The sequence below is a fragment of the Platalea leucorodia genome (genome assembly GCF_965183815.1).
Source record: "Platalea leucorodia genome assembly, chromosome: 3".
In the NCBI taxonomy this organism is placed as follows: Eukaryota; Metazoa; Chordata; class Aves; order Pelecaniformes; family Threskiornithidae; genus Platalea; species Platalea leucorodia.
This window is the reverse complement of record NC_138825.1, coordinates 36416889-36442050: the sequence shown is the minus strand read 5'-3', so window position 1 is coordinate 36442050 and position 25162 is coordinate 36416889. Positions and strand designations below refer to the sequence as shown.

General features: G+C 44.6%; 1 protein-coding gene across 3 annotated transcripts; it reads right to left on the bottom strand.

Annotated features, from left to right (window-relative positions):
* Window positions 1-705: 705 nt before the first annotated feature.
* MRPS18A (mitochondrial ribosomal protein S18A) lies at window positions 706-23208 on the bottom strand. Of its 3 annotated transcripts, none has more exons than XM_082307973.1 (6): window positions 23098-23208; window positions 22917-22948; window positions 19323-19427; window positions 11730-11853; window positions 10845-10911; window positions 706-1303 (listed from the first exon to the last, which is right to left on the bottom strand). In XM_082307973.1, the coding sequence occupies exons 1-6, from the start codon at window positions 23195-23197 to the stop codon at window positions 1159-1161; spliced, it is 573 nt and encodes a 190-aa protein (XP_082164099.1). In that variant the 5' UTR covers window positions 23198-23208; the 3' UTR covers window positions 706-1158. The 3 variants fall into 3 exon arrangements, with proteins under 3 accessions (XP_082164099.1, XP_082164101.1, XP_082164100.1); XM_082307975.1 differs by lacking the exon at window positions 706-1303 and adding an exon at window positions 6149-6873; XM_082307974.1 differs by lacking the exon at window positions 706-1303 and adding an exon at window positions 6883-7591.
* Window positions 23209-25162: the final 1954 nt, after the last annotated feature.

Genomic DNA, 25162 nt, shown 5'->3' with positions numbered 1-25162 from the left:
TAGTTAATGAAGTCTTGGCTCTGTCTCCCAAAGCAAAAAGATCTTGGCCAGCTCAAGGCGCTGAATGTAGGGCTTCCATTTCACAAAGTAAGGCTAAAAAGAACCATTATAATCTAATTTGATTTCCTGGGTAATACAGGTTTATCCTTACCCTTTGTTCCTGTCCATGCCGATAGGTATTAGCGGATGATTCTGATGAAAGCAGTACACAGCTAAGTGGCATAGTAGTACATAAAAAAGCTGTGTTAATTTGTAGCCTTCAGATAAATATCAAAGAAATGGAGCCAAAGCAATAATGACCCTGATAAATTTAATGAGCCTTTCATACCAGGCCCATAAGTAGCACTTCTCAAGTAGCAGTGGTCAGTAAGTGGAAGGTGCATACATGTACTGTAGAGGGAGAGAAACGGTGCCGCCTTTTAGTTACAGGATGGAAAATTATGCACATCTATCAGCCCCAAACTATGCCAGGAAGTAGCCATATCGCTAACATGGAAGACTTATGGCAAATGTATTTGCAAGGGGAAAAAAACAGGCCAAGTCATCAAGGATGTCAACATTCTGTATTTGCTAGATCCAGGAGTGAAGCACAAGCCAGGAATCCTTAAGGGGACACGTAAGATGCACACGTGCCTGTCTGCCACTGCCGCAGGTGTTCTGCTGCAAATTTTGTGTAGTACAGATTATAAAAAAAATTCATTTCAGTAGTCATTAACAATTTCTGTTACTGCCAAGGAAACATAGTGCTGCAGGAGTCTTTTTCTTCCATCAGTATCACAGGTACAAAAGCCCAAATGAGGCAAATCTGAGTTGAAACACACGTTAACGGGGAATCACCATTCATTGCTGGAAAAAGGAGGGAACATCCTTTTCCAAACCCAGTCATGGACCATAATGAAACAAAAGCCTTCAGATCCTTTCTGGCCTTGAGGTAAAAGTCTTTGCTGCCTGCTTTCTCCAAATCATTCTGCACACTGAACTTCACTTTGCTGAATCTTGTATTCTCCTAGAGGAGCAGATCGCAGCTCATTCACTGCAGACAATATAGAGTACTAATGACAGTTTTGGAATAAGAAAATTGGGAGATACTGGCAAACTTGCAAAAAAAGCAGAACAGTGGGAAACAGCTGTGCTTACTGACTATGCCAATTCCGGCCACTAGTGGTTTAAATAGAGAGGCTTGTGTGTATATTTGACATTATCCTTCAGCAAAGGGTGTCCGACTGGCATGGGTTTTTTGCACCACTTAGGGCCCCTCTTCCAGATGGGCTTTGCAGATCTGATGGACCAGCGGGTCAAATACCTGTCAAAACAACACAAACGCATTTCAGTTTGAGACTGATCACTGAGAAAAGGTTCCAACTGAAGCAGGAGCAGGCACTGTAGCCTTTGCCTCCCCACGTGTCTCTCTAGAAAAGGAATAATCGTGAGCAGAGCTCCCTCAATTCAGAAGGGACCACTGGAAAGGAATTTTTGTTTGGTTTGGAACTTCTAAGCTGCACCTCTGTACTGAACCCACTGGCACCTGCTTGACTTCCAGTCTCACAAAACGAATCAGGTGTAGTCTCCAGGCTGCTGGCAAGTTGTCCACCTGTAGCTAAACTGGAGTGCCAAATCTCTGCATTGCAACTAAGTCCAAGACTGAATGCATCCAGCCTCTATGGGAGGTGTGATTTCAACAGCTGGCCTCAATAAGGTAAACTAATTACAAAGGCTAAACTCTGTGAGAAAAAAAGTCTCTAAAAAGGGATTATTAGTTTACTTTCAGAGGATAATCGGTTATTTCTTCTGCATGGGATGGGTTTCTGGCCTAGTCTTGTATTTCATATGTCCAAATTTGCTTTAGTATTCTCTGTACAATACTATTGCAGCTTGCTGGTGCAGGAAGTCAGAACCTACAATGATGCAAGAGGTACTAGAATGGAATTATCATCACAACTACAAAGACGTGTGAAGAGCAACGTTTGGCAAATATCTTCTGCTTTTTACCATTTGAAGTTTTAGATTTGGCTTTGCAAACAGGCAGGGGATTTCAGATCTAGAATCAGTTACTGGAAATCTTACCCTGTGGCTGGGTGGCCTGGAGTTTTGTTAGGCTTTAAATCTTTTGCTACTAGTAGAGAGGGGAATAGAGGTCCTTAGAGAAAGAGAAGTCTTTTCAGACAATAAAGATTCAAAGTAAAACCCTAGCATAATCTGCACAAACAATGCTCCAACAAATTAGAATTTGGAACAGACTGATAAACTTTGTCCAGCGATGTTTGCATGCCTCTGTTGAGTAATCCCATGGTCTTAATGTAACCTCAGTCAGTCATCCGCCCCGCAAACAGCTTTGTTACCTTTTATTTGCATCGTGCAAATTTGAGGTATTAAGAACTTTGGACAGAGACCATGTAATGCATTTGTTTGAAGGCATTTGGCATATTCCTGAGAACTACAAAGAAAGCTTGCTGTGCCAGGCAGCTGCAGACTGTATAACAGCAGCCCATTTCCCTAGAACTTTTTTTCCTCAGCAATCCCAAACAGCACAGGTTGAAAAATGAATCGCATTTGGAGGTTCCTGCCACTGAAATAAGCTACTTCCAAAACGCTTTGCTTTTGCTTTGAGGAGTTTATGATAGTTAAAAAACTCCTAGAAGCAATAGTAGGAGGGATTTCGGAGATGGCGTAGAGCAAGATCTAGCCACTTGTTCTCCTATGCGTGCATTAAATTAGTCCCTTTTGACCTTTAACGTTATGCTAGTGCATTAGTGGAATCCCTTACATAACACCATCAGGACAGGAAGAGGGAGAGATTCGACTCTCTCTAATTTCACATGCAAGGGGAGTTCAGAGAGTCCAGACGCAGGTCCCCAGTTTGGAATCTGGCAAAGCACCGCGGCAAGGCAGCCCCAGCTGTATTTGACGGGCGCACAGGGCTAGGTCCTTCTTTTCACATTCCCCTTGCTCCAGGGGGAGGTCTGTAGCACAAGTTTTGGTATTGCAAGACTTCACTTACAGCGAAGGAGAAAAGAAATCCCAAATTGTTTTAATGCATCAGTGTGCCAAGTGCCGTTCTGGTCACGTGTCCACACGCTCAGGGGAAAGTGCTCCCGTGATAATAAATGATCTCACTGGGCGAGAAGTGAATGTGTGAATGTGAGATACACATCAATGCTGTGTGCAGGTTTAGACAGACAGTGGCTTTTTAAGAAATCCCTCTGTTTCTGTGTGGGGGCTGGAAGTGCACACCCCAATTCTGCATAGGAAGGAGGATTTAGTAATGGCCTGATTTTAAAGCTTTTGTTATTTCTCTTTTGAGCAGGTCTAATCCAGCCCTCTGGTCCAGGCTTTTGGCTTCCTTTGGGGACTGCAGGCTGGGGCTTTTCATTGTTAGCTGAAACAGACATTTGGACGCTTTCCCTTCCTGGAGCACATTTGCTTTTAGCGCTTTTAATACTTGCTTTGTCCCAAACTCAAACTTGTCCTATTTTGTTTGCTGCCTTTTTTTTTTTTTACCTTGATTCAGCAGTGGCAAAAGCCTGATGCCTGGGAGCAGTCAGTCTACAAAATTCCTTTTCCTCTTTGACTAACCCCAGTTCCTACTGTTTCACAGACAGATATTTTTTTTTTTCTGAGAGTAAAAACAATCCAGAAAACTCACATATGAGAGCTTCAAAGCCCAGCACACAGGACTTTTCTGCAAACTGTGCTGTCCATGTAAGGTAGTGTAACCCCTTTTCTAGCCAAGTCACCCAACTTTCCATTGTATCCAACCACATGGTTTGTCTCGGGGAGTTTCTACAATAACCTACAAATACACACTGGCAGATGGTCTGAATTTTCTCAGTCTGAGGGTTCTGAGGGTTGTCAGGACAGAGCCTCCATGTGGATGCCAAATGCAGCTGGTCCAGAGTCTCCTAACCTGTTATCAAGGTGTGCAAAGCTCTCACTCTGGACCAAGGGGGACAGAACTGCCAATCTCGGGGACTGGCAACTCACCTTGGGGCTCTGCTTGCCCCCTTAAGTATGGTAGGATCCTGGTCAACAACCAGAATCCCTAGACTCCAGCTGCACAAATGAGTAGTTTGGATAAAGCGTGATGGGAATCCTGGCGCGATTTCCCTGATGGGAAAAGGCAAGATATAAACAGGATGGAAACAACTGTAGTTAGTCACCTGCAGTCATTGCAATCGCCTAAAATCTGTGGCATGTAGAAGTCCATTTCCATGGATTTTATTCAGTGAGCAGGAGGGCCCCAAAGCCTTCCCACTCAGAGGCTGCCACTTAACATCTAGGAATAGGCACAGGGCTTCCATGTGCTGGGTAAGGGAAATGACCTACCCATGGGGCAACTGCAGCCCTGCACGCAGCCCAAGCAAAGGCCATGTTGGTGCAGTTCAAGGCTGAACTTCTGAACCCTCACTGAACTTTTTCAATCTGGCTTTTGTTTGGATTAAGAGCAGAAGGCAGAGGGCTACAGACTGCAGGAAGCACTCGATCAAAGTGCTGGCAAGACTGCCTCCTCCCTGCCACATCCCTTCCCATGACACCTCTTGGCTTTGCTCACCTGCAGCCACTCTGGCTCTTTGCTTTTGAATCCACATGCTATGCACAGCACAGTTTCCACGCAGATGAGAGAAACCACATGCTGCTGGAGTGAAATGCTGATAGTAGTGAAACCACATTCTGCTCCCAGGGACAAGAAGTGTCCACAGAGCCCGAGAACTTTGTAATTCATGAGGAGTTCATATGGAACCTGCCTCTTTCCTAACACACAGCAACTTCTTCAGTTCAGGTGATGGAGGAGGGATTGACTTGGGTATTCTCTGTGCCAAGTTCTGTTCTTCCAGTAGGAAGCTGAAAATGGGAGTGGCAGCTGAGCACTCAAAATCAAGTACTCCATAATCTACAGCACCTCTCGCTGACAGAGCCCAGACTCAGGGAACCTGTGACATCCCTTAGTCCTTTTGGAAAGGGAACAACTTCAGAGCGTTGCGCTTTAACCAATACTTTGGACCTGCCAGAAGAAAATGAGTGCTATGTTGACATTAAGATAGCGTCTCGATGCTGGCCTGAACTCAGTGACTGTTCTGGATAGAGTGTTAGTCCACACTATCCATGCGACAACTTCCATGCTGGAAAGAAAACTGCTGAGCTATTCAGGTTTCCATTCCTGAAAGCAAGGATAGAAGTTTGACCTGCAGCTGTGCTTGACTGTTTCCCAAATGCTTCTGGTGTGTGGTGGCCTGCACACACATGAATCTGGAATATGAGAACAGTCTGTCACTCTGCACAGTGCTGGTGAAATCCCCGAGAACTTCCTCGGCCTCATGGGCTAGTGAAAATATTTTCTTTCTGCAGTACTTAACTGGAACATGCCAGGCTGGAGCACAAATGGATGCAGAAATAACAGCTGGAAGTTATGAAAGGGAAACTTCAGGCTGAGGATGAGGGAACAATCCTTGGCTGCAAGACAAATTTGCTTGTGGAATCATCCTTTGGAAACTGTGAAAGCCCCAGACTGGGCCAAACATGAGAAAATGAACTGTAGGGAGTAATTCTGCATTGACGGGGGGTAAACTTCATTGGTTTTCCATGTTCAAGTTCTGCTGGCAAATGATATGGAAGAGAGGGAGAGGACAGTAGACTCAGGAGGTTCTGGATAATGTGGGTACCCCAACGGCTATATTTCTTCAAGCACTCATAGCTAGTAAAATAGTTAAATGGTAACATTCATAAGCTATTGCTGTCAAAAACAAAGCAAAAAGGCAAAGAACTAAAGTCCAAGAAATAAGAAATATCATGGTAAGTCTCACCTGGACAGTGTCCCAACTGCAGGGGTAGAAAAGAGAGCTGTGGAGTGCTCCCCAGTTGAATTCTGACCACAAGGTGTTCTCACACGTCTGCTACCACCCCCACAACCACACAGCTTGGTTCAAACTGGCACTTCACTTTCACGTTATACCTTCTTCTGCAGTTCCCAATGTCCTCCTCTACGTTACATTACATCCTGGATAGGTGATCTCAAACTGTGCTAGACAGTTGGATGACCAAGAACAAGGCAGGATCTGCAGGCCACTACTTCCCAAAGCATTCTGCTCTTCCTCTTGCATTCCAGTAGTAGAAACAGGATCAGGAGATGGGGTGGCTAGGGAGACAACAGCTACCAAGTGACCCAGTGCAAAGCAGGGAAATTCTTACCTCTCTGCAGAGAAATCTGTGGCATGTAGGAGGGAACATCCAAAGTTCATACAATGGAGACAATAAAACCACTTCAGAAAATAGAGCAGGGATTCTGTTTTTTGGAAAACATCACTGAGTAAGCACCAGAAGAGCAACTTCTGGAGGGGCAGAGCAGGCAGAGGCGTTCTGGATGATAAATCCACACTTCACATCACTAGATCAATGGCAGGGCAGCACCCCTGACCTTTGTTAAAACAAGACAGTTTGCTGATAGTTCCATAGGGTGGCACGTTACATTTTAATCTCAGCTAGGTGATAGCCAGTGCATGCCAGACACTTTGTATTTGAAGCAGGCTCATTTTAAACAGGGTGAGTGTGACACAGGGCAAACATTCTGGCCAAGACAGCCACAAGTGCAGCCAAGGAAAAGCTGAGGAGTAGCTTTTCTGGTGCTCTCAAAAGTATACAGTAACACAGCTCCTCAGCCCTTCTTTATGTACTTCCTTAGCACCTTTGCCCAGGAGCCATAGAGCTCCTCCTATGCAGCTGGCCTGTACATCATCTCGGAGGCAAAGAGCAGAGACAAAGCAGTTTTTCATCAGGCTGGTTGGTCCCTCTTTTGGCAGTAGATGAAGCTGCTCTCAGAAAGACTGACACAACCTTGGAAGAAGCTTGGCCAAAGGGAGCATCAACCAGAACTCTGCAAGACTGGAGAGAAATGAAAGGTATGGCTCATCCAAATGAAGTAATCTGCCAGACTTCTGCCAGGCAGGGGTTGCTGCTCTGAGTCTACAGAGCATCCACAGAGTCTACATGCAGTAAGTGAACGCTCGGGTCTGTATTATGGTAGAGGTGCTGGGCTCTGACTCACTTCAATTTACGCTCCCCACAATGAATCTCCTTCAATCTCAGGTGGTGTGAGTGGAATTAGTCTCTAAGGTTATCTTAGGCTTTCATCTTGGTCCTGTCACTCTAGCAGCTGATGGTGGAGTCTAATGTCAAGAGCTCTACCATCAGCAAAACATTCTTCAGCTCACTGTAAGATTTTCTGTCCCCAGATGGTAGGAATTCTTATAGAAGTATGTGGCGTAACATCTGGAGCAGACAGTGATTTCTCCTAAGTCCCTCCTTTAAAAAAAGTGAAAGATTTCTCAATTCAGAGTGAAGAGTTAGACAACAGACTGCTTACAGGGGGGCAATGAGAGGAATTTCAGGGCAGAAGGGGTGAGCACACAAAAGTACAGGTAAGACTCTGAGAGAAATGCTGTCCTTCAGCAGGGCAAAGCTTACTGTCACAGTCTTGAGACAGACTATATGCTTCTACAGTGCTCTGTTCTTTTCACCTTGCACCTTCCTATTTCAGAATAGTGTAGCAGGAACTGTGCCTCCTGTACGCAAAGCTTTCTTCCATGTGCAATGCAGGCTCCTGATGGCAAGAAAGTAAGTGCTGATGAGTGAGAGGGAGAGACAACAGGAACGGAGGACATGTGACTGGGAATGGACTAAATTCTCAGTATACTGGATACTACTAGCCCACCTGTGAGAACTATCCACCTCAGTTTGCAGCCCTCACACAAGTTTGTCCCCATCTCCGTTCGCTGGCTTGTTTCCAAGGAGGACCAGACTGCAGCAGAGCCAAGCAAATGACACCTCTTTCACCTTTGCAAGCATCAGTGCACAGCAACAGGCAAGCTGCTGTGCCAGGATCCCTGGTTCCTTCACAGATCAGGTTAAAGGCCCCTCAAGCAGCTGGTGGCAATTCAACAGCTCCAGCATCTACAACACGGGCACTTCAGTGTGCTCCTGAAGTGTGGCTGGTGAGGGTTATTTTGGAGGGGATAGGGTGCAAAGGAGCATATTTCAACACACACTCACAGTAGACCCACTGGTGGAGCATGGAAAAAGCCATCACTGAAGGCAGAGCTGGAGAGCATGAGGGCTGGTTAAACTGATGTTGAGGAATGTACATTACCTGTGTTCCTATCTTGGAAGAGCTTTAACAAGGGGCCCAAGCATATTGTGGGGCACCTCAGTTTCTCCCCATTGGCATTCCTAGGGCTACAGCAGCAGTGCAAAAAGGTACTGCTACCTCTCATTTAGGCAGAAAGGTGAAGACGACTAGAGCAGCCAATACAGTGATCTCAAGAAGAGCTGAAGCTCAAGGATTTGGAAAATAAATCACTTAACTGTGCAGTGTACTGCCTGCTATGATAGGCTCTCTGTACATCCTGTTCGTCCCTTCATGGACTGACACTTAAAAACCCAGCAGACACAAATACAGTGAAAGGACAGGCTAAGTTAGGTGTGCAGCCCTGATATTACACCAGACAGGTTTAGAGGACGACCTGGTCATGTTCTCATGGCACTGAACAAGGCAGCTTGTTCCACTCAAAAGTCCCAGCCCAATTCTGCCCCTGTCCTCCCCTGCCAGCTCACTTGCATTTGGCAGCACCACTGTTTGAGTGCTTCCCAAATTACCATGGACTTACAGAAAGCTTTAGAAACAAGTACAGAGGCAAAGACAAGGTAAGCTTGGACAAGTCATTTACATGGGAAACTTTTGGTAAGAGCTCTGGCTTCATACCCAAAATAAGTACTGGTTGAACGTCTTCAGCACGTGGGTACCCTTCAGTCCTCCCTTCAGGCTAGAGGAAGGAAGCAATTTATATCTCCTGCCCTATGTGGTGCCAGCTACTGCTCCAGAGAGCCATGCGGGAAGCGCAGGTCGGGGTACGCACAGTCAAAACTCTCACAGAACCGCAACGGCCAAGATTTCGCAAGGCTCCAACACGCAGAGCTTTCCCCTTCCAGCAGGCTGAGAAGACAGTATCATGAGGGACCAAGGGAGCACTCCCGAAATATCCCTGCAGTCTATCCTGGCTCTGGGACTCACTTGTTTAGTTCCAGCCCCACCACCAAAACTTTCAAACCAATTTCTTGATCCCATTCTCTTGTCTCCACTTGGACCCCAAAGCCTGCCTATTTCAGTGCTGTTCCATCTCCTCAGCAACAGCTCTGCTCTCTTTTTCTAAACTCTGCTTCCACCCTGCTTGCTATGTTCCCTTGCTGGGAGGAGAAAAACAAGGGGGTCTAGACTAGCAATGCAATAGGGAGGGCTTGGATACTAATCTCCAATTTAAATCTCTTAAATTTTAGAGGTGTAGCACACCTACTTGCATGTAGAACATATCCGGAGGTATCCATTCTTTGTTCTCACTAGAAGTCTATGGAACAATTTACAAGAGTCAAGGCATTAGATCTGGAGCCCTGGTGCGATTCCAGCAAGATACAGGATTTACCATTTCCTGTCTCAACTTGCTATGCAGGGTTGCTATGTGCATGCTAACTAGATAATGTGCTCCACCCCACAGCTGCTAGATAGACACAGCTACTAAAGAATCCCAAAGACTTGTAACACATAGAAAAGAAGTTTTCAGAGTTGAAGTATCTGATGGCTACAGGGCCACATCAAATGTAGAGTTCTCTAATTTCATCCTCACTGATACCCAGTGTGCAGCCTGCCAGTATCCACAGGACATTTCCAAGAGCTTCCCTCAAATCTCCACTGCAGAGGGCCAGATCTGAAATGCAGGAGTCTCCGGTCGCCCCCAGCCCTGCAGCCTAAGCTCTCCCAGCAACAGCCCCATGGCCTCTGGTAACCCCACAGCTTGCTAATGCGAGGTTCATAAACCGCTCTGACATCCCCATGGAAACAGAGTGTGAGGTCATAAACAGGGGATTAGCACCTCCAAGCGCCCAGCACAGTGCAGGAGGCGGCCACAGGCTTTCCCTTCGCCCACCAAAGGCCAGGGGCCATTCAGGCTGGGGAGGGGGAAGAGAGCCTGTTGCACAGGAAGGGCAGGCGGAGGGTGAATCGCTAACTGGGGGAAACAGGGATGGGGCAGAGGGGAACAGGCTTGTGATGGGCCCTTGCTGGCCACTCAGTCCCCCACTCACTGCTGGTACCCCTCCTGGGCACCCTCCTGCTGTTGCGGGCCAGGCACCAAAGGGCTAAGGGAGAAGGGACGGCTCAGCCTGGAGAAAAGAAGGCTTGGGGGTGTCTTACCTATTTTTATAAATACTTGAAGGGAAGAAGTAAAGAAGACAGAGCCAGGTTCTTCCCAGTGGTGCCCAGTGACAGGACAAGAGACAATGGGCACAAATTGAAACACAAGAAATTCTGTCTGAACATAAGAAAACACTGTCTCACTATGAGGGGGGCTCCCTGGAACAAGCTGCCCAGAGAAACTGTGGAAGGTCCGTCCTTGGAGATATTCAAAACCTGACTGGACATAGTCCTGGGTAACCTGCTGTAGGTGACCCTGCTTGAGCAGGGGGCTTGGACTAGGTGATCTTCAGAGGCCCTTTCCAACCTCAACTACTCTGTGATGCTGTGACTCCATCTCTGTGGCATCCTCCTGTGACTGCTCTACTGACTGTTAGTGATGAGGAGGGGAGTGCAGCTGAGGAAGGGAGGGCAGACTCCAACATGTGTGGCATGTTTGTCCTTAAAAGACTGACAAGAGAATATCGCAACAGACCTTCCTTCTCCAAAATGCTATGAGTACTCTTTATAAGCCCTGTTGCCTGAGGCACGTTTTACCCAGTTATAAAGAACTGCTTTTCCTCTTCCAATCTATTTGTGAAAAAAAGAGATGTGGAAAGACAAGACTATTCACCTGTTGAGCTTGGGTTTCTTGGAAACATGCCCTTCAGGAAGTGGAGGCCTGTGGTTTGGCAACAAACCTGAAACAGAAAAAGGCAGGCATGAGAATATTTTGCAGTGCCTCCTTGCCTCTATAGCATCCAGAAGTCACACTACACCTCGTAAGCCAGGCAACCCAGATCCCTACTGGGACAGCACAGCAAAAACTCAAGTACAGTATAGAGGGTATTTTATCTTTAGTCATTGCTGAATGTGCACCCCAGCCAAAGAGAAGCTAGGAGGTTCTGCTGGGTATAGAGAGGAAATACACACCAAAGACAGAGCCACTTGGGCTCACTGAAGAGGCTTTTTAAGAGGACATAGGGCACTGGTGTCCAATCAGATTCCATCTCCAGAATGAAAATCTGACTATTAAAATTCTCAGTCCATTTAACTGAATACAACTCATGTACCAGGCATAAAGATCAGCACAATACTCTGACTGGGTCAACCTGGGTCCCACTCCCAGGGTAAAGCAAAAAAGTCTTAACACAGCAGATGGTAGACAGGTGCATGTTATTAATGGGGTAGGTCAAGCTTACGCTAAATCAAGTGATTTCAGAAGCTGGTATTTAATCATTAGTTACTAGAGACTGAGCCACTTCCAAGATCTTTCTGCAACAGTAGACTCATCTACAGGGATAAATGTCTGCTGCCAAGGCAGGAGCCAAGACACATAGAAAGCAGAACAAGTAGTCTCTGGTCCATCATCTTGTCCCAGCACTTTGACCGTAAAGAATTTGCTGGGTGACTAGACAATGACATCTCACTGAGCTATACTAATTGGGTGGGAGACCCCTCTCAAGGGGTTCTATGGGTACCCCACAGTAAGGGGTTGTCTCAGGAGGAGGCTAGGTACCTGCACGGTGAGCCATCTGTACACAGACAGCAATCTTCTTGTGCTCCTCCAAACAGAGGCCTGTGGTCCTTCGTGGCAGCATCCCTCCATCAGAACGGATAAACTGACTCAGCAGCAAGACGTCCTGAGAAAGCAAGAGAAGGGCAAAACTATCAGTGCTACAGCTACTTTAGCTGCTGTGATTCTTAGGTGTTGTGCTGACCCTTGCACTGTGTACAGAACTCAAAACAAGGCAAAACAAAACAATGATTCCTTCCTACGCATTTTGGCTGCAGCCTGACAACAAGTGGCTTTTGCTTGCTGTCACTCTGCCTGCCAGCTTAGCTCAGTAAGGTCACTCAGATGGTCTGAGTCTTCCCCTGACTTCACCAGTGTAAACACATGATGTCAGCCGCAATCCGTGCTACTTCACTGTCGCTTGCTCCAAGATTCTAGCTAAGATAATGTGTCCTAGGTATTCAGGCACAGTTACACAAGACCTACAGATGGATAGCGTTTACACAACTTGAAATGCCATCGCAGCTGCTATTCTAAAGGTCACAGATATGTTAGATCACCTCTGGCCCCCTCCTTGTTCCCTCAGAGCAGGATTGTTCTCTGCTATCTACTCCTCAACTTTTATCCAGTTTCCCATGATGGAACTTCCCTCATGTCTCTCTGAGGGGTGGAGAGCAGAGAAATGGTCCAAGATCTCGCACGAAGAAGGTTTTTGTAAGAAAAGAACGTATGCTGATGAGAAAGACCTAATAGGATACATTGCTGCCATCAGTCCTTTAACTGTGTGTGTATGAGGTGGGGCTGTTACAGCCACGCTGGATGGACAGAGCACTCACAGCATGCTGAGGGTTCATCTGTGATTCAAGAATCGTTTAGATTACATTGCTGTTGACCTTTCCAATTAAGAGCTCTAGAAATGTAAAGCACTCTTAATAAAAACAAAATTAAAGGGATCTCTAGTATCAGAGAATATCACAGAGCTGGGATGACAAATTTTTAAACACAGCAGCAACAGCTGTTGCACGAGTGTCCCATTAACTGTGCGCAGTACAACAGCCAAGTATTTAGATACGTGCTCTCCATTTCCACACGCAGCACCACCGCAAACGTATGCCTCAGGCCAATATAGGCAGGTCCCCTTGTCATGCTGACGTCAGCATAAGTTGGCCCAAAGGGCCTCTGGAGACTCTGTGCTTGCTTTGTCCCCATCTGTTGATAGACTTGTTGCTGGTTGAGAGTTTACTTTTCCACTGCTGTTGTAAACATGTTCATAGTTAGAGGTAGCTGGACCATGCAGAGGCTGCCTGCAGGCTGGAAGGGACCTGCCAGCAAGCATCCCGACAGAACGAGAGTTCAAACCAGGTACGTCAGCACTTTACACCCCCTCTGTCTAGGGCAACAGGCAAGAACAAAGAGTGCTTGTTGCTTTTCACATTGGGTGACCCTGACTCTGCCTGTTGTTCGCAGATTCCCAGACCTGCTCCCATCCCCCTATCTTTGCTCTTTTACAAAGAGCTCCCTGGAGCATTCCTAGCTTTATTTACTGCCCTTGCAAAAGCAAACAATTCCAAGTGGATATAAAAGGAATATTCAGAAAACCTAGCTATCTAGGAACTATACATCCACCCCCACTGCACAAGACCAGCTCAGCTTTGAAGGGGGCTGCTGGAATTCAGTGCGGCTTTCTGGTAATGACCAATTCTGACAGATGCTGTCATACAAGTGTTACAGTCAAAATTTAGAGGTTTTTTATTTGTTTTGGGGTTTTGTGGTTTGTTTTTGTCCTTCCCCCTCCCTGCCTTCAATCCCACCCTCACCAATATCATCATGACACACAATTTCCCTCTTCCCTTATCTGGCTTCCTTTCTACCTCCACTTGTCTACAAAGAATGTGTTCAGACTGATTTTCAGATCCAGCTCCCTTGAAAACATGGCAGGTTAGGCAACTTCTCGATGATACAAAGTGACTTATCAACCACCATACAGAGTGATGTTGTATCCAAAGAACAAGAAAAGCACAGATGAGCAACCACCAGCAAGCTCCTGAGAGGCCATCTATGATTAAAACAGAAGCAAAGTGTCTTCATCCCAGCTAACACGTGGCCCTGCCAATGAGAACAGCAACCAGGGGACCAGTTGGTGCCAGCTGCATTGGTGGAAACTGGATGGAGGCCAGCCAAATAGTCCAAGGGCACTGACTTTCGGCCACTCCTGAAATGCACTGGATTGGATTCAGGAAACCAGTGCAAGATTCCATCCCCTTTTTCCCTCTTCTTTAGCCATCCAGTTCTCCAAATCACCAACAGCTCAACTTACCATTTAGCACAAACATATCACTTCCCTAAGTGAAAAAGGGCTGTTCAGCTCCAAGTGCCTAGAAAGAGAAAAACTTTCTAGATTTTTCTACTAGCCTGCTGCATTACTCTGTGGGGAAGAGGAAAAAGGGAGCTGATGGCAGGTTTCAGGCTGTTCCAGTCTTTGCAGCCATGAAAGCCTACGTAGGCCACACGCTCTTGTGAACGGTGTGTGTGGTCCAACTGATTTCTCCTATTACCACCACGCCTCATGGAGTCACAGGCTTGTTATCAAGTGTTTCCATGCAAAAGGGGGAGGTGGGAAGCAAAAGGAGACAGTCTTTCTCCCTGTGGAAAAAATCAGGAAAATCTGTTCTCTGTTACCATCTTTGATCAGCAGCATCACCAACTGACCAACACCCTTGTGTGGCAGTCATTTCTTAACTGAAATCCTCTACGTCTGAGCCGCTGCAGCTCCAAATTACACTCAAGCCGTTTGGCTTAAAATGCTGCACACTCGACGGAAGGTTTATCCATTTCTGAAGATCCCCACAGTTAACAGGCCAGGTGCCTCTCCCAGAGTACTCACACAGATGCTTCTTACCACAGGGAGAAAGCAGACAGGTACAGCCAACTTTATGGGGCAGCTGTGGAGGGAAGCGAACAAGTATGTGGAGCGGTCAAAGAAAAAAATGTCTGGCAAGTTCTCATGGTGCCGTCATGTTCCATGAAATTCACATTTTGTGCTAGTGGACAGCCAAGCCTGTAACCACGGATTTGCTTTAATCACTGGACAGCTCCCACGAGGCTGGACCCAGATTCCCACCCCTGTAATCTGCAGCATTTGATGAAAACAACTTGGATTGAATTAATCTAGGGCTAATAGGCAAAGCTTGCAGTTTGGTTTCCCCTAATTGCTGCCAAAGCAAGATGACATATTTACTGCCTACTCAGACAAATGATGTTTGAAGTGGATAAGGGGGAAAACGAAAAACAAGTTTAGCCTGCACCTCTAAAAAGGGCTGGATAAACTTGCTAAACGAAACACTATGTACAGCACGTTCTTGTGAATGGATGGCAACCAAAATGCAGAGACATCTCTGCATTTTAAAATCTGCAGACACTTTGAAAAGCAGGATCCTTGACTGGTTACATGCGATTCATTAAAACCTTCATTTACCGCAAGAAGAGTTCTGTCTGTGCAGCCAGATTACTACTGGGCTGTATCAGACAAGTCTGCCAGTCATTATTTCCAGTTATACAAGAGTCTAGTTTTTGCTTTCTCCCTTACTTCTGGGAGTTGTACACCATTCGCCAGGCATTTCATAACAGAATTGCAGGTTTCAATCCATTTGCATTCTGACAATGACCAAAATAATTTTTTATCTCCAACGGATTTAAAAAAAAAAAAAAAAAAATCAACGGAGGCCTCTGTTTCAATGGACAGACACACACAGACCACAAACGGTGGGAATTTATACCTTAGGCTCTGTTATCCTGAGCCTCAGCAGAGACTAAGGACTGAACTGGCAAAGACAACTACAGCCCTCCACACCACAGCTGAGGCAGGTTGGAATCATGACCTGCTAGTGCTCACAATGCCCGTTCAGTTGATTAATAACTTTGGAGACATTGGTCCCCCAGTTCTCTGACAGCCCAAGTAACTCATTATGCCACTACTTTAGACTGTGCTAGTTGCACATGACAAAAGGAAAGTCCTATGAGGTCATATTACTCAGCTCCCTCAGGGGCTAATTCAACACTTCCCTTTTCATAGTGCCTCATTCAGTCCAATTACAAGCGTCCCAAGCAAAAAAGCTCACACTTTCCCTTCTGTGCAACTGACTGATCTCAGCTTATCAATCTCAAAGGAACCACTGTGATCCATCTATTCTGATCTCTTACCAAGCACAGATTATAGGTTATGCTGTATGAACTAGGCTGTATCTTTAACAAAAATAGCTGTTCTCAATTTACAGACTTTTAGGACAATTAACCACCAGTGAGTAAATTGTGCCACTGTTTAATTACTCACACAGTTAAATGCCTGCACTTTATTATTTAAGCATTTAAAGATTCTGCTACTCATCACTGCTGCAGCAAAGAAAAATAGCAGAGAGCACTTTTGTGCAGAAAGGGGAGATTTAATTCACCTTAACATTTAAAAGCCTGAAAATCCATGACTGGTACAAAGCATTCAAACATATAAGGGATTTATTCAAGCAGAAGAGGTGGTCTACTCCAGAACTGAAATTTCTCCTAGTTCTCATCAGCCTCACAGAGGAATGCTTCTAAATACCAAGGTAAGAACCTTCTACAATTCTGAAATACCAGTTCACACTGCCCTCTTTAGCTTTTTGTCCAGGTTCTCCTCTGCTCTACAGCGGGAGTACTGGATATATATATGCCAGAGGCATATGCATTCAAAAACTATGTGACAGCCAGGATGGACATGTTCCTAGTTTGTCTCTTGGGACCACAATTTCTTAGGAACGATCTCAGCAATGATTCTCAAGACTCTGGCTGCAGGACCTCTCCTCACATTCGGTTTTCTCTTGCCTCCATACTGAACAGCAGAAATCAGGATTTAAGAATCAAACTGAACTGAAGTGTGGAAGAAAACTCGTAATCTTAGTTCACTCTACAAACACACTTAAGACTCACATTATACATAGGCTGTTGGGACCAACAGCCTGCTTCTAATCCTGGAACTCAGGCTCTACAGCATCACATTGTCTAAAACTGCTTCTTTGGTTCTTGATAGCACTGTTACCTCTATGTGCAACAGAGTCTTCACCACAGACAACAGCAGAAAGTGAGTCTACATGTTAACTTCCAAGATTTAATCTGCTCCCATGGCTCATTTCATCCCTGAGCATCAGTTTATAGTTTCTCTGGAGCTGTTAATGTGTGACTCACAGAATGCTTTCTGGAAATCTGTAGAACTACCCAGTTTAATGATGCTGTTGACTCCTTGCATTTAAAAGTCACATAAAACTACATTAACCTTAAGAAGATATTTTCCAGTGTAAGTGATTGGTCTGTTTTGATCACAACACAATTCAGCAACCATGAAGAAGAAAACAGCTGCAAGAAATCGCTGCATTCAAACACAGGCAGCATAAAACAAATGTGACCTGCTTTTGTAGTATTTTCCATACCTTAACGGTATTTGGCATTTCTCCTAATTTATTATTGTCTGTAAGTTTATTGTATTTTTAGCTTTCCCTGATTGTTGGGAAACCAGACCAGAGAACACTATATACTTCCCTCCCCCAACTTATTTCACTGTTTAATATTGCATCCAGCGTGAGTCAGAATCACTGACAACACTCAGATCCTACACAACTTAATTTCTGCAACACAGGCTTTGAAAGATACTAAACTGATATTTCATTTACATCTCACATTTGTTGTTTCACTTGCTTGCAAGTAGTTTGTCTGGCACTATTTCTGGTCCATGTTCTTCATACTTCATGAGTCATATTAGTCCTATCTAACAGGTTATTTGTTTTTACTCCTAGTTGATACCATTTTACTTGGAACTTGCAATGTTTGATTTACCACATGGTAATCACCATCATCATTCTCCTTCCTCACTCAACTACTTAGTATTTCACTTGCTATTTTCAAACCATTTGGTGATTCCTTAGGATTTTTTTCAAAGCATTTAAAAGTGAAGTAATATATTTCTTGGCTAATTCCCTTAAGATCATGGGGCTACATGCAATCCAGGCCTGGTGGTCTGTACCTAATTAAAATCTCAAGTTTTTTCTGTACCTGTTTTTTCCTGTTGTTTTACATTTGCAAGATTGCCATTACTATCCAGATATTGAAACATAATTTTTCTTTTGTGTGCGTGCACTAGGACTGCATACGAGCAACTTAGTCATTCTGAGCCAACGTGGCTTTCAGTCCCGTTCTCTCATGAATGGACTTTCTTTCTCACACAGATTTCTTTTCCTCCAGATGCATTTGTATCTCTCTCACCCTAATCCTATTGACATTAACTTATTCTGAGTTTTCTGTTGCCTTATCTTAGTAATAGCATGTTCCTATGTGGTTGTCTTCTTCTCTAATTCCGGGTTTTTAGCTTGCAAGGGGGCACTTAGTCCTTTTGTAAACTCTGTGTTTGAATGACCTCTTGTAAAGTTACATTCTGCATCTTCTATCTCACTTTTCTTATTCTGAAGTGTTCTTGACTGTTGCGCTTTTGTTTTAAAGCATTACAGGATTTCCCTCCCATCTTCTACGTTTAGTGTTAGTAATCCTCTCATTAGTTAATAAACTTCTCATTAGCATTTCTGGCAAAAAGCTTGAATCAAACATATTTTTTCTGTTGCAAGGGATGTAAACACATATGCTCTCCTTCATACCCATCAAGAGTTTTAAAAGTTATATGCAGAAAGGCAGCTGACCACGAGATATGCAGCCCTCTCAGATCAGATGGCCATGTGTATATTTGTATCAGAAACAGCGTGGCCAGCAGGACTAAGTGAGTGATCATCCCCCTGTATTCGGCACTGGTGAGGCCGCACCTTGAATACAGTGTTCAGTTTTGGGCCCTTCACTACAAGAAGGACATCGAGGTGCTGGAGCGTCCAAAGAAGGGCAACGAAGCTGGTGAAGGGTCTAGAGCACAAGTCATGAGGAGCGGCTGAGGGAACTGGGGTTGTTCAGCCTGGAGAAGAGGAGGCTGAGGGGAGACCTTATCGCTCTCTACAACTACCTGAAAGGAGGTTGTAGTGAGGTGGGGGTCGGTCTCTTCTCCCATGTAACAAGCGATAGGACGAGAGGAAATGGCCTCAAGTTGAGCCAGTGGATGTTTAGATTGGATATTGGGAAAAATTTTGTCACTGAAAGGGCTGTGAAGCATTGGAACAGGCTGCCTGGGGGAGTGGTTGAGTCTCCGTCCCTGGAAGTATTTAAAAGATGGGTAGATGTGGTGCTTAGGGACATGGTTTAGTTGTGGACTTGGCAGTGTTAGGTTAACGGTTGGACTTGATGATCTTAAGGGTCTTTTCCAACCTAAACGATTCTATGATTCTATGCTTCCATAAATCCAAACCTCCTGTTTGATATGAGCTCATCCTTCTTTTTCCCAGGAACACCATCAGCCAAGGCAAATAATTACAATGTAAGAAGCTCTTGTTACACCCAAGAGAAGCAGAGATGAAGAAGAGTTATCTATCTTTACTACACTGAGGAAAAGAGAAGAGGGGCGGGTTGTGCAGTATGTAGATCTGAGAGCAATATTTATCAAGCTATGAGGATGGGGGAACTCTCCTTCATTAAACTTACCACATAATCGTACTTATGCTTCAGGTTCCAGCGACAGATGGGACACTGGCCAGAAGGATTTGGAGGAGTTGGTGTTTCAGCATCCTCTATAATTCTCCCTTCAATCTAGGAAACAATTCAAAGGATATAACCATCAGGCATAGTTTAGACCTCTACCTGCACCTGTGACTTGAGGAATATTTTTCCTCAGGTCCACAACATGTTGACCAGTACTGTGCAGATGTAAGGGGATTGTAAGATCTGCATTACTCAACTTGCTTATATATAGATATACCAAGCACTCTGGATATACACAGACTATGGGGAAAATAACAAATCCAAGGGGCATAGAGAACCATTTGGTAAATTCCTGTATATGTTTTACTAAATGTAAACTAGCCAAAAGCTTTAAAACTAGCCAAATGTAAACTAAATGTAAACTAAATGTAAACTAGCCAAAAGCTTTAAAACACATTTTTTCTAGGAATATGAGAATGCCACAGAATAGCAGATGCACGTTGTGCACCAAAACACGTAGGGGCATGCTATATTATAAATCGCCAACAGGGAAAATTCTGAGCAAAAGTTAAATTTAAGAAAGGACTGTTAGGAGATGCCTTGTGGGGTTTTTTTTTTTTGTTTTTTTGTTTTTTTTTAAATACACCAATATTTTATCCAGTTTAATTCCCCGAACAATTCCTTTAGGAGATCATTTTATAATATTTTCTATAACACTACAAAGTGGTGACATCTAACACTCAAGTTTTCTCAAAAGTAACATGCAAAGAGAAGGTGTGTGTGGGAAAAACTTGAGAAATTTGTTTTCTAAATGTAGATATGTTAGGAATATGAAGTCTATCTACATGTGCGCTTGTCTTTTTTTGAGGACTTATGAATAGAAGCAAGAGCTATCTCAAATTGCAGCTGAACAGACAGAAAAGACAATAAAACTAAGCCATTTTTTTTCTTCAAAATATTTTGGAAGTTTCCTCTGGTCAAATTAAGATTAGAACCATATTTTGAACACCAACTGACAGCCTCAAATAGCGCAAGCATCAGAGAATTTAAAAACAAACCCTGGGTGGAATGCAATGTTACTTTTAAGAAACAAGCTGACTGACTTAGAATGAACTGTCAGGTTCTGTGTCTGAAAACTTGGGAAAAGTACAACATTTTCTGTAAGTGTGCATGGGACACTGGCATCCAGCTGAACTGTCAGAACTATTTTGTAGCATTGATTTGTATCTTTCTTGTCTAATGATGGCAAAATGGAAACAGATAAGTTATTTGTAGTTCAAGCATCTCAGTACCTCAAAAAAGAGAGAATATTGTCAATTTTTAAGTAAGATTCCTCCCCCCACAAGTACAACAGCCAGTTTAAAAAAAAATAAATTAACTATAAATATAAAAATATAGGACACTATCTAATTTTCTATTCATTGGTAAAGTTATTTTCTGGGAAGGTGGTATATCTGGTCTTGATTCTTGCCAGTCTGGCTTCAGACTGTATTGTGACTGTAATTCCATCTTGGAAATTAATAAAGATTCAGAATGTGATGTCAATATAAATTTTTCTTGAGATAAATGTCAGTGTACAGTTTTTGGCAATTATTCCCCAACTACTAAGGACTTTCATATTGTTAACCCACTCAGTTATTATTCTTCTGTTAGACAACTAAGAGGGAATATAGGGGCTCTACATTCTTAGTATGCTCATGAAATCCACAGTTCTCTGGGATTCATTCATCTGGTTCATGTCAAACACTTCCTTCAATACTGATAAAAGTAAGGACAAATAGAAAGATGAGCACAGAAAGATGGATTCAGAAAAGACTGACAGAGTTAGTAGGATAAATGGAGTGACCAGAGGATACGCTGAGAAATGTATTAGCCCTTTAGTTGGTCAATTTACACCATTTGTTACAGGATTTTCCTCATCTAGGGACACTGATGGATCCTAGATTGATGCTAGGATATTATACAGTAGAAATATCCAAATCTCCCTTATGCTTCTACAATGGGCCAGGAAGAATTATTTTTCTAAAGGGCTCTGCTACTGCAATGCATACCTTTTTTTACTTCAAGTCTCAGTTAATGTATTAGGACCTTGCAATTATAATTTACATCCCCTTTGAAACTGACTGCGTGCAAGGTACAGCAATCCACCGTGTGTGTTGTGTCAGTGTGCACACTCCCCCCTTGTTTTGGTTAAAACAACTTCAGGGCATGCCTGCAAGCTCTTCTCTTCAGGTCTCTGGGCAAAGATTAGTAGTCTGGCACTTGAAGAGAAGAAAAAGAGGCTTTCCATCACACCTACTGTCACACCTTAAACTTATTTTTGTCTTAGAGATCTTGCTAACTGCTATATTCTATTTGCTATTATATATCTAAAATATAAGTAACCCACTCCACTCAGGTTTCAAACATGACAAAATCCACTAATACAAATACAACAAGAAGGAAACTCAGACTTTCAAAGGCATGAACAACCAGGTTTTGTCTGTTTCATTAGCAAGCAAAAAAGTCTGTCCCCTCCTTATTATTTATGTATATATAGATTAGCATTTAATGCACTCTCTTCTAGCTATTCCCAAATAATTTCTGTTCCACTCTTCTCATTGTATTTACACATTTCAAAATATCTGTGTTACCTGTCACCAGCCAAGGCACAGATTGCTCCTGGCATATGTAATGTGAACAGAATAATGCAATCTCCTTTCCCCGCCCCAGTAATTTCAGTGCTGCTTCTAAAAAATGACAATTCTCTTGATAAAGTGCAACAGATTAGATGGTGTTCATTAAGGAAAATTGTAATTCTACTGCTTTGATCTTTTCCTTCCTGTCTTAAACCGTAGCTGAGAAAATGCTCTTCTTTATCAGTTACTTCAGAACTTCTCTTTTATTTTCAGGAGCAGTTTTCCTGTATTATTTAAGGTCTTCCTTTGACGATACCCCTTTCACTGGAAATTTTTTCTTACCTAATGCATTACATGGTGCAAGCTTTGTACCACCTGCAGTCACTATGGCACACACAGTGTTTAACAAACACAACACACATCAAAGGCAAGCGACGTGCGTGGCATGCAGCTGGCACAGAGCCGTCCTGCGATGCCACATCACATTGCCGGCCCAGGGTGAAGTGACAAAGCCACTGGGCAAACCTCCTTCATGCCTGCCCACACTCGAGACGATGCCAAGTGTCACTATTTTAAGAAATGAACCCATCTGAAGAACTGCCTCTTGCATTTTGAGTCTCGAATGTCTCCGGTCAGGGCTTCCAGCTTTACCAGGGGTGCGGTAAGGGTTTGGCGCTCGTGGGTGGCTCTGACTGGAGGCACCCGCCACCAGCAACAGGGTGACGATTCCGACCTTTGGCAGCCAAACGCTCCATCTGACTTACCTGCACTCGCAACGCACTCCTACCTTGCCTTTGCCTTCACACCCTGGGATGCTTTTCAGGCAGAAAAGCGACCCTTTTGCCCCCCCCCCTTTTTTTTTTCCCTTTGCGGGGGGGGGGGGGGGGGCGAACATGGACACACATACACAATGGGAGGCTGAAGGAGGGAGAAGCGACAGCAAGGGTGGGTACTGAAGAAAAGAGGTGCAGGGACTTACTGTGGTCGTTTTGCCTTCTGTCACCTCCACGACTGCAAAAAAAGAGATGGGAGGACAAAATGAGACTCATTCAGCCTAAAACGAACAGTATTTTTGGGGGGAGAGGGTGAAACACAGTGAACGCAACCGTCTCTCCCGAACGCGGTGAGGCAACGGGGCGCGGGGCAGCCCCCGGACTCACCCTCCCGGAGGGCTCGGGCCGGCGGCGAGGCCCAACCGCTCCCGAAGAGCCCGGTGAACAACCGCCTCAACCCCCCGCGCAGCAGGCTGGGCGCCGCCATCTTGCCGTCGCCGGCGCTGTCGTCACTCCCGCTTCCGCCGGCGGGAAGGCGGGCTCTGCCGCCGCCATTTTGATGCGTGTCTGTTCCCCGCCCCTGTCACCTGAGGGGAAGGAGGAGGCGGGAGGGTGTTTTTCCCCTGCCCAGCATCTCCCCCCTGGGTTGGTTTTCCTTATTTTTTCGTTTGTTTGTCTGTTTGTTTTAAGCGTGGTGTTCCCCTCCCCGCCCCCCAACCCCCCCTTCCCCCCCCCCCCCCCCGACCTTCTGTCAGCTTGGGGTGGCAGTGAATCTAGAGGTAGTGCTGGCTTCGTGTTACGGAGGCCTGAGCTGCACTCCTGCCACAGCTCCTGAGTCTGTCCTGGCTCCCCAGTGAGAGGAAGAGCAAGGGGTGGTTTAGCTTAAAAAAATCCAGGAAGCAAAACTAATGGAGTGAAATAAAATCCCTTGGAAGTCATGTGCATTGATGGACGTTCATGCTGTTCTATTCCATCAGTGGTCAACAGTGCTCGTGCAAGATGTTCTGTACATTTTTCTGAGTTTCTAGCTAAAATGTGGTGTAAAATACAAAGCATGACATAAATGTAAAATTTAATGTAAAATAAAACCTGATCTTCCTGTCTCAGGAGGTCATCCACCTCCTTACTCTTGTGTGTTACACTTGCTTCTTGTTACAGTCCAGTTTGCAAATCTCTTTCCGTGGCAGATCTGAGCACTGGGCTCCGGGACTTTCCAAAGAAGTGGGAATGAAGGCAGGGCTTCTGTCCAGACTCCTGTGCTCTATGCCAAGCAATGGAAACAGGGCCATCCCAGTTATTCAGAGAACAAATTGAGTAAGAATGCTTGCCGGAAGAGACCTCTTCCTCTCTCGCTGCATTATGCTATATAATGATCCCTAGAAGCAGGGTGTTCTTTAGCTTGTCCAAAAGCTTAAACATAAGAGCCAAACAAAATGTTTACTGCCATCCAGTCTAGGGATAACTTCCTTGTGAGGAGAAGGAACATTGCTAGGCCCAGTGGTGTCGTGATGTCACATTTTACGAGGGCTTCCCCCCCCCCCCCCCCCCCCCCCCCCCCTTATATAGAGAGTTTTATCCTAGTGGAAGGAGTTTGGCTGCAACAACCTGACAGGAGAGTTTATTCAGTGGCTTAAATTAAATGCAATTTCTTCTGCTGGCTTCCCTGCCTCTTGTGATGGGGAAAACTAAAGGGGTGACTCTCTTCATGGGATAGAAACCATCAGTTGGTAAGCACAGTGCTGGCTCACCATGGTAAAGATATGTAGACAGAGGGTTAGGGGCTGTTCAAGAGTTTCTCCATGTCATAAGACTTTTGATGAAGATGCTTGAGCAGCACTACAGCTCTTGGTCGGACAGATAGAGGCCAGCAACATGGTGATAGTTCAGATACAGGAAGTACTCCACTTGCTGGCCTTGCCTTCAAACAAATTCTGTCTCTAAAGTAATTTAAGTGACCCATCATTTAATGCAAAGAAGGAAAATAGTTGCTTTCTTAAAAACCTGCAGTTCCTGGGTTGAGCGAATTGCCTCTTCTCCTGAGATGTTTTCTTTGTGTTCTGAGTATTTTCTACAACTGTTAGCAATGCACACCATCAAGTCCCAAGGAGACAAACAAAGCATGTGCCAATTTGAGTTGAAGCCCATCATCTCTTTCCAAGTTTGGAAATTTGACATATTTCTGATTTCTGGCAGATAATTTTTGAATGTGTTTATTTCATCAAGCCCTTGTATTCAGGGGAAAAGAAAAATAGCCCTGAATACTATGTCCATGTACATGAGAGAGAAAAGAAGGTGATTTTCTTTCTGTAAGTCAGTTCAGCCATGGTCTGTGATTTGTTGGCACTGTGGAGGGTTGTCCAGTTTAGATAGAACCGGATGTTTCCAAGGAATGGAACGGGATGAGACCAGCCATTGAAGAATGACTCCTTTTCCTTTTGAATTAAAATTAAAC

Coding starts and splice junctions, on each gene's coding strand:
- MRPS18A (XM_082307973.1), bottom strand. CDS start 23,197: ATGGCGGCGCCCAGCCTGCTGCGCGGGGGGTTGAGGCGGTTGTTCACC. Junction 22,949..23,097: donor GGCCCGAGCCCTCCGGGAGG/GTGAGTCCGGGG, acceptor CTTTTTTTGCAG/TCGTGGAGGTGACAGAAGGC. Junction 19,428..22,916: donor CAGAAGGCAAAACGACCACA/GTAAGTCCCTGC, acceptor ATTGTTTCCTAG/ATTGAAGGGAGAATTATAGA.